Source organism: Pundamilia nyererei, unplaced genomic scaffold (genome assembly GCF_000239375.1).
Source record: "Pundamilia nyererei isolate P.nyererei 1_Seehausen unplaced genomic scaffold, PunNye1.0 scaffold00008, whole genome shotgun sequence".
NCBI lineage: Eukaryota > Metazoa > Chordata > Actinopteri > Cichliformes > Cichlidae > Pundamilia > Pundamilia nyererei.
This window is the reverse complement of record NW_005187409.1, coordinates 647,931-656,705: the sequence shown is the minus strand read 5'-3', so window position 1 is coordinate 656,705 and position 8,775 is coordinate 647,931. Positions and strand designations below refer to the sequence as shown.

Sequence of the window (8,775 nt, the reverse complement as noted above, 5' to 3'; positions counted from 1 at the left end):
TTTAAGTGCTGCAATTATTAAAACACCTTGAAAAGCTACAACTGTAAAATCCCTCCAAAATGTGAACAATCTAATAATGTCATGTACGGTGTGACGTGCAGCATTAGTGCTTCTCTGTTTGTACGGCTGCTTTACGATCCTGCTCATAAGCTGGAACATAAATTGAAGGGTTTTGTCTGTCCAGGGCAGCACGGTGGCACAGAGCTTAGCACCATCGCTGCTTGCATGCAGTCTGCTTTCTTTCCGGAGACATGCTTGTTTGCTTAACTGGTGATTGCAAATTGAACGTGAGTGTGAACGATTGCCTCTCTCTGTGGGTTAGCTCTGTGTTGAACTCGTGACCTGTCCAGGATGTACCTGCATTTTGTTCCAACGTAAAGGAAATCGATGGGTGTTATTTAATTTATGCAGTACCTTAAGTTAAAATCTAAGGTCAAAGTGCAAGGAAAAGCACAGCCAGGACAGTATAACTCGCAGATTTCTGTGATTTCACTTCTCTTAGTAAGATTTGAAACAAAGCATTGTTGTGCCTGAGTTTAAGAATCTGATCTTCTTGCACTGTGTGAGACAGATTTGATCACCTCTCCTTATTACAGCGAGGTCTGTGTTTGCTACTTTAAATTTGATGAAAGGGCGTGTGGTCTTACATCTTCACTCTGGTGTCACCTATACAGGGTCTGCCTGGGTACAGGAAACATAAATGCCTGAAAGACAAACTAGAGGCAGCTGAGCTGATGACATCTGATCCAGAAGGAGGGATAAATGTAGAGAAACTGTCTGGTTTTAAAAGGTCAGCTGTCAGAATGGGGATGGTTCTACCTGATGCAATAAGAAGAAAGTATGTATATCTATATTGTTTTACGTTGCATCTGTGTCTCCTGTGTTCTCTCTCCAAATTGGTGGATCTAACTAATACATCCATAACACGAAGGTGTTTAGAGGGAAAAGGTTTTGCTTGAATTGCATAGAAACCTAAAACAGGACGATGCCTCAGCTAAAGCGACATGCTGTGTTAAGCCCCCTGGTTTAATCTTCAGTTTGGCTTCGTGTTTGTTTTTTAGCTGAAGTCTTAAACAGCAGAGTAACCAATAACTTCTGCTGACAGATGTCCAAGTTCTGAAATGCACTGAAGCAGGAACCCTCGCTTGTAAAATCAGGTTTGAGGTTCTTACCTGATGAAACATATTGTACTTTTCACCAGTGCTGAAACATGAGGCTCTAAGCTGCTACAGTTCTGGCAACAACATGAGTGATTGTGTGCATTGGGTTTCTTGGGGTTGTAGTTTGTACTCTTTCCGCCTGCCTTTACTCTTTGCTCTCTTTTGCTCTCTGCCACGTCTTATTGTGGCAAAGTGTTCCAGTAGAGCAGCAGACACTTGGCTCCTCTGCTCATGGAAATGTCAGCTTGATTATACAGATTTATTCAGATGTCAATAAACTCTAAAGTCACAGTTTCACAAAATGAGCATGGAGCTATTGTCCAGAAACAAGCCTCAGTGGATAGTTTCCCTGGTAGTCTAGGCACGTCCTAATGAGATGATCTCACACACACCTCTCTGTAATGATTATGAGTCCACTGGCCTCACACACACACACACACACACACACAGACAGACAAAATGAATTCTAGGCGGCCATTGCTGCGTTCCCACTCGCTCAGACGTGTCTATCAGCCTGGCGCAGATGTGTCGCATTTATTAATATGCGTGCCGTCTCTGTTTACCCGTCGAGATGTATCTGATATCATTCGCCTTCACCGTGCACCCCGCCCCCACTCTCGTCTCCTTCTCTCACCAATTCCGTGGCACTGCGAGCTGAGAGTCTCATAAAATTTCATTAAAAACAACACGGTCGGCAGAGGGAAAATTTATGAGACCCATTTATTTTAATCACAACTCTTTGGGAGAGGCTTTTCAATGCAATTTGTGTTATTGTGTGCTGAACTGATTGCTGAATCCCAGGCCCTCCGGTGAAAGAAAGGACATCAAGTTTCTTCTTTTTCCGAGCCATAAGAGGAACATTAAGTTGTTTCTGTGGTGTAGATAGAAGCACTTTGATGTGTCATTATCAGCAACAAATGCATGGCACGCTTTAGCTCTGATTGGACGATACATCTTGTGTATTATAGGCTGATTCACTAGAGCAGGGAAAACACAGTTTTATGTGACTGTTTCATTAGTGATATCAGGATCATGTGCATGCCAAAATAGATGCAAACAACAAAGAGACCCAGGTTTCACAGCTGGTCAAAGATAAACGATCACTTAAAAGTTAAATATGCCCTACCTGATGCACAAATTTGCCATTTCACATCTAAGTTAGTTAATACAGGGCTTGCAGTGAGACCGGAGCTCTGGCTGAGCACTTGATTGTCTCCAAAGCAACAATAAGCAGCAGCAAATTGAGTCTTTGCTGCCAGCAGTGATAACGAGATTATTATCTGATTAAGGGATGAGATGTCTAATATTTAATCTTGGTAATGCCAGGGTTAGGTTCATTGCTTTCATCTTAATGCTGGTTCCCATGGACCCGCCCTCCACATGGGGAACACATTTCTTCCTGTGCACCCCTCTAATGAACAGCAGCTGAGAAGAAAATGAGCAGGGAACAATGTGTTACAACAGGAGACAGAGCCCTTCTTGCACACACACACACACACACACACACACACACACACACGCACATATACATTCGCAAGTAAACACACAGGCGCAGACAATTACCCGGTGTAATTTTTAGCACATGCACACTAGAGATTCAATCATGACTGCTCTCATCACAACAGCACATCAATCACTGCTGACAGGAGCAAGAAATGGGAACAAAAACATGAAGGTGATGTGAGACAAACAAAAGACATGTTGGCTTTTTGCCTGCAACCCTTAAGTTTATTGACTCTGGAAGCTTTGCACTCATCCATCTAAGAAAAAACAACTGTTCCAGCGTTTCACTAATCTGGACTCAACGACTGTAAAAGTCTGAATATCCTAGACGTTAAGAGAAGTGACTTCCGTGCCACACTCTGGGCAAGTTTAAAACCCACCTGTGCTGATACCGTAGGTGCAGTCCGGAGAAAATCTGGGCTCTGCTCCGCCGCTGCTGGCGTGCCGCTGCTGGCTACCGAGAGATGCTGCCGCTGAGGTGGATGTCGGAACCCTGCTGCTGGGCCTGGTCTCACATGGGAAACGTTGCTGCTGCTGCTGCTGCTGCTGCTGAGTCGTCCGGTGATGCTGCTGGCTGCTGCTGATAGAAACGCCGGTTTGGTGGAGCTGCTGCTGCTGCTGACGCTGTTGCTGATGATGGTGCGGCTGGAAAGGATGAGGCTGTTCGGGGTGAAAAGTGAAATGATGCCCGTCTCCAAACAGGGGCATCTCGACCACAGCGGACCGGTCAAAGCGCGACTTGCCCGCAGAGCGCTTGCTCTGGAAGGTTTTTAGGGTGCTGTACGGACCCCGCTGCTGTCGGCACATCTTCGGGGCGCACGGCCCTTCATCTGCGGGCTGCATCTCTCCCTCCATACCGGCCAGGTGTCACAGCGCGGCGGATGGCTGCGGGTCGGTGTCTTAGCGTGCTGGTGTGACAGGCAGCTGATAAGCGAGGGATCAGACCGTCACTGTCTCGGTTTCCCTCACAAACACTGTGAAGGGTGGGCTAATTTACTGACAAGTCGCCGCTCCAATCCCCAGTCGGGGGCGCCGATACCGAGACTCCTCCAGAGGGAAATACAGGCGGGACTTGTGCGCCACTGGCTGCCTCCTTTTGTAGCCAACATCCTCAGCGAGAACAACGGGGCGCTGTAGCAGTTAGCCTACAATCTGAAAATTAAAAAAAGAGAGAGAAATAAATAAATAATGAAACAGAATGGAGAAAGGAAGAAAAGGCAGAGGCCATTTTGCTACTGAGCTCAAAGCGCAGGCATAGATGGAAGGAAAATGTTTCCACACATAACCGAACCTGAGGGCAAAAATCAAACAGGCCAAAAGACAATATCAAAGTATTGTTTTTGTAAATTGAAATGGAAAATTACTAACAAATAAAAACGAATGAGTTGATAAATGAGAATGTAAAGAAAGCATTATTGGCCCAATCACTGTCCCTGATTTGACCCGACTGCTGATTACAATAAACAGGTAAGCTGAAGGGCACTGCCAGCCGCACACCTACTCACTGGGAAACAAAATCACGTGTCTGTGATCATTTTAGTCCCTTCACCTGATGTCCGTCAAAGGCAGGCCAGCAGCTGTCCAACAGCCCACGGGGCTAAAAGTTCGCAGCGCCACGCGGGGGCGCCGCCTCGATACCTTTTAACGGAGCTTTTAATAGACGGACCTGTTTTTCTCTGCTTTTAGCGGAGACTTCTTCTCACTTCTCTCTAATATGAAACAACAGCAGGGCGAACGTGGCCGTGATAATTACACGTGAGGTGAATGATAAAATGAGTAAGGCTCGGCAGCTGCTGGAATAAGAAGAATTAAAACGCTCATCTGTGTGCAGCACTGCAAAGCTGGAGTCACATATCTCCTGTTCACCTGTTTTAAAGCGCAGCCGCAGAGTTGTCGCACAAGCGTGGCCCAGCTCGTGCGCGCTGTTTGAGCGGCTTTATTGGAATGAAGCGTTTAGAGTCACGCCGGGCTCCCTCTGCACCACGTGATCCCCAACGTCCGGTTAATAGAGGTTGCGTGCGCGCTTAGTCCCCCCCCACACACACATCCCCAGCCCCAACCACAAAAACAGCAAAACTGCAGTGAGGTGGGCGCACAACTTCTGCTCACACTTTAACGCACAGGCGCGGAGAGTTTGGAGCGACACTCCAAAGCAAGTTGTTCAGCATCAGCTGGTGATTGAAGCGCGTTTGAATGAGAGTGAAGTTCCGTAATGAGATTTTTAAAAGAAACCCGGAGAGCATTCAATTAAGGATCCCCCCTCTTTGAGCAGCTGCAGACTGAGAGCGATTCCAGCGCTGGGAAGATGACGGTGACCTAACTTCACGTCTTAGGATCCAATCGTTTAGTTTCTTTTTTGGTGAATTAACACAAATGAAAAGTGTGTAAACTTGGACTGAGGCTCTGAGCTGAAGCCCACTGGACGCAGGGAACGTGAACCCCAGCGGCTCGTCGGGATGGTGCGCCTGTTGAGCTGCCTGCTGCTGGGATATCTGACCTGGAATCTCCGGATATCGGATGCTCAGGGAGAGTACTGCCACGGGTGGCTGGACTCAAATGGAAATTATCACGAGGGTTTCCAGTGTCCGGAGGATTTTGACACCATGGACGCCACAGTTTGCTGCGGCTCCTGCGCGCTGCGCTACTGCTGCGCCGCAGCGGACGCACGGCTGGACCAGGGCATCTGCACCAACGACAGGGAGGTGGATAACACCGAGTTTGCAGCGCGTAGGTTCACTGATTTTAAGCTAATTTAGGTCCAAGATTGTGGTGTCGATTTCCTCGGGTCTTCGTCATGTGCGTAATTTAAGCAAGACCTCAGAAAAATCCAAATTTATTAGAGTTTAATTAGTTGAATGGAGAAAAACACTCATGACTAAACTCTCAGTTTACTTTATTTAACCCTGTAGTGTTTAAAAGGTAAACACGGAGACGCTGTGAGAAGGACTTGCCTATTTAAGTTATAGCGGATCCTCCTAGAGAGGTCAGAGGTCAGCTGAACAATTAAGACAGCACAGAGCACTCAGAGGTTCAGTGCCTTTGCTGAAGGACACTAATGCACTCTGATATGAATTTCAAATATAAAATGAGTATAAAATGCGTTTTGTAAGACCTTTTTCCACTGCAGCTTTCTTATATGAGGTTTACATCCTTTGCTGTTTGAAGCATTAAGGTTCCACCTGCTCTTATCCAGCTCCCTTCAGTTTCCATCACACTCCAAATTATTATCAGTGCAAAGTGGAAACCTGGACACGTTTTCGATGACCCACCCCGCCAGTCACTCCGCTAAAACCTCTTTAAACAAATTCCTGTCAAAAATTTGTAAGCAGAAATTAGTTGGAAATTTGATCAAGCGGCGCAGGTTTGCAGTCCAGGAATGTTTTGAAGAGTGTAACCCTTCTCACACAGACAGGTCTATTATGCTGCCCAGAAATAAAGCACATTAGCTTTGACAGCTCACTAATTTCTAAACTAAAGTAATCACAACATCAGGAGACGGCGAGTCCTTTCTGTGGCTTCTTTATGAGGCGTTTGAGTGTTAGACTGACCTGCTGTTGGGGGAGGTTTTATCAGTTTTCTTTAAATTTCCCCACCAGATAAGCTTATAAGCCTTTAATTGAGTGGATCGTATGCTCACAATTTCCCAGTTTTCCCATTTAAAAATAAATAAACACTAATGTGGATTTCTTTGGTGAAAAGGCTTCATGAAGCGTAACTTGAGATGTTTGTGTTTTCAGCAGGAATGTGACTTTTGTTTGTTCGTAACGTTGTGGATGTCATGATTAGAAACGTTTAGCACAATTTTTCCCACTATTAACAGCTACAGTCATGCTTCTTAGTTTATCACAAGGTAAGACTTTATGTGAAACTTATAAGGACTTTGTAATGGAGCTGCTAACTTTATTTCCTCTTGTGCAAACATTTTGAGGCTGGTGTATGCACATTTCATAGTAAGTTGTGTTAAACCCAAATAAGCTGATGTCACTGATGAAATGTATGATAAATGGTTTAATATTACAGATTTGTTTTTTAAAAATTGCCCGTGTTTCCTTCCCCACAGAGCCCATCTACGTGCCCTTCCTGATGGTGGGGAGCATCTTCATCGCCTTTATCATAGTTGGCTCACTGGTGGCTGTCTACTGCTGCACGTGTCTCAGGCCCAAGCAGCCGACCCAGCAGCCCATTCGCTTCTCTTTACGCAGCTGCCAGGGGGAAACGATCCCCATGATCCTTACCACGGCTCCCCCGAGCCTGCGAGCCCCATCGCGGCAATCCAGCACGGCTACCACCAGCTCCAGTTCAGCCGGAGGAGGTAGCTCCATGCGGAGGTTTTCTCTCGGAGGTCAGGGGCAGCAGCAGCATGGCTGCCTGGTATCAGCCACCGTCTCATCGTCAGCCTCCACTCCCACCCAGACCCCACAGACTCTTCTTCCACCTCCCCCTTACACATCCCCACCAGCACCCATGACAGGAGGGATCCAGCACCCGCTGCCTTCATCCCACACCCAGTTGCAGCTCCATCAGCCCCCGATGGCCACTCACTCGTCCCAGAACACCAGCTTCCTTCTTCCCCAGCAGTACTTCTTCCCTCTGCAGCCAGACGCCTTCGCGGCAACCAAGGGCTTCGCTGACTTTGGACAGAGCTGACAGGGCTCTCAGCACGGGAAATAGAGGATTACACAATTTTTAGTGGGCAGGATGCGACCTGTCACAGACAGAAACACGCCAGACGAGGCTGGTGCCAGAGAAGCTATGCATGAGGCCCGGCCAATTGGCCGCAGAGCGAGTTGCTGGAGGGTAGGCACAAAGCGTGACAGAGCTGCTGTGGTTGACCAGCATGGCCCGAGGTACTCCCCTGTCTGCAGCACAGGACACATCAGCAGATCTGACACCATTTGTAAAATGTATGCACTTTTACTTTGTGAACAGATCTCCATGGTTTCCATTTGTTGACGTTTCAAGATGGAAATGTATCAGCGATCTTCCTGAAAAACAGATGTTGCCGTCACCAGATTCTGCTAAGCATTAACAGACTTGGGAAACCAGAGAATTCCTTTTTCTGACAATCGGAAGGACTTGGGAATGAGAGACGTTTTATTTTGGAGGAAATGTTATGTTATATAAAGGATTTTACAGCTCTTCTGATTGATTGCTTAAACTTCAGCAAATAAATGTTGTCTCATAGTAACTTGTGTGCTGTTTGATGTAAAGCTTATTAAGTAACAGTTTTGTCCAGAAAGACGGGGCTTCATCATCATCATCATCACTGAGACAAAAAGGAAACCGGAGAGGTCAGGCCGGCACATCATCTCCCTACCTGTCGCTCATTCTCGCGCCAGACTTCACAGCAGGAATGCAGCGCTGAGATCAGTCATTGTCAGTGCTCAATGAGCATGGCGTGGTCACAGTGTTAAAAACAACTCACCCCAGAAATAGAGGTTTGGGTTGCACCAGCAGGTATGGCAAAACCTCCACAAAGACTGCTCTGTTACCCGGCTACCTGACTGTGAAACACACTTGGCAACCGGTTTGTCACGAAACCCGAAAGCTGTTCGGCTTCAGGATGTTTGCTGCTGCGTTCAGGTATCCGTTAAGTCTCTTATCACAGAATACGGCTCTCATGAATAACGTCTGTCGGAGTGTTACCTCCATCCTGTCTTGTTTGAACTTGCAGCTGTCAGTTCAAACCTCTGTATCACCTTCTGCTTATGAAAGGAAAGCAGAAGTCGCGAACATGTTTTCATGATATTTCCTAAACCTTTTGGATACATCGAATCCTCTGTTTTTGCCAGGCTCAGAAAAGTTTCCGACTTCTTTTCCAAGTTATCCTTGAAGGTAGGAACCCAATTCTCCACACAGTGAATGTTTTTATTTAAAACAATCGTGTGGATTTTATAACAATTCAAGTTTTATATTTGTTCTCAGGGCCTAAACTTTTGAATCCTCTGACTTTTTTTAAACCACCAGACTTCTGTAGATTGCTGTATTATATTTTTAACAGATGCACCACAAATACACAGTTAACATCACAGATATCGCCATTAAACTTGTCCAAGCATATACAAGTAATCCCTGGCTCTGTATGATGTTTTGAGAGGGGATTTTCTTAATC

General features: G+C 46.3%; 2 protein-coding genes across 2 annotated transcripts in view; one reads left to right on the top strand and one right to left on the bottom strand.

Annotated features, from left to right (window-relative positions):
* The window catches only part of bend4 (BEN domain containing 4), a 10,169-nt gene extending 5,456 nt beyond the window's left edge, over nucleotides 1-4,713 (bottom strand). The window contains exons 1-2 of the mRNA XM_013916105.1: nucleotides 4,530-4,713; nucleotides 3,407-3,815 (exon numbers count right to left, since the gene is read on the bottom strand). Coding sequence (XP_013771559.1) covers nucleotides 3,407-3,518 — 112 coding nt within the window. The 5' untranslated portion in view covers nucleotides 3,519-3,815; nucleotides 4,530-4,713. The remainder of the gene's footprint in view (nucleotides 1-3,406; nucleotides 3,816-4,529) is intronic.
* On the top strand, nucleotides 4,714-8,388 carry shisa3 (shisa family member 3). Its single transcript, XM_005722851.1, has 2 exons — nucleotides 4,714-5,390; nucleotides 6,724-8,388. The coding sequence occupies exons 1-2, from the start codon at nucleotides 5,120-5,122 to the stop codon at nucleotides 7,308-7,310; spliced, it is 858 nt and encodes a 285-aa protein (XP_005722908.1). The 5' UTR covers nucleotides 4,714-5,119; the 3' UTR covers nucleotides 7,311-8,388.
* The last annotated feature ends 387 nt before the right edge of the window (nucleotides 8,389-8,775 follow it).

Bases quoted from the DNA above. Each gene is read 5' to 3' on its own strand.
- shisa3 (XM_005722851.1), top strand. From the start codon at position 5,120: ATGGTGCGCCTGTTGAGCTGCCTGCTGCTGGGATATCTGACCTGGAAT. The intron at 5,391-6,723 runs GTAGGTTCACTG...CCTTCCCCACAG, and splicing joins TAACACCGAGTTTGCAGCGC to AGCCCATCTACGTGCCCTTC.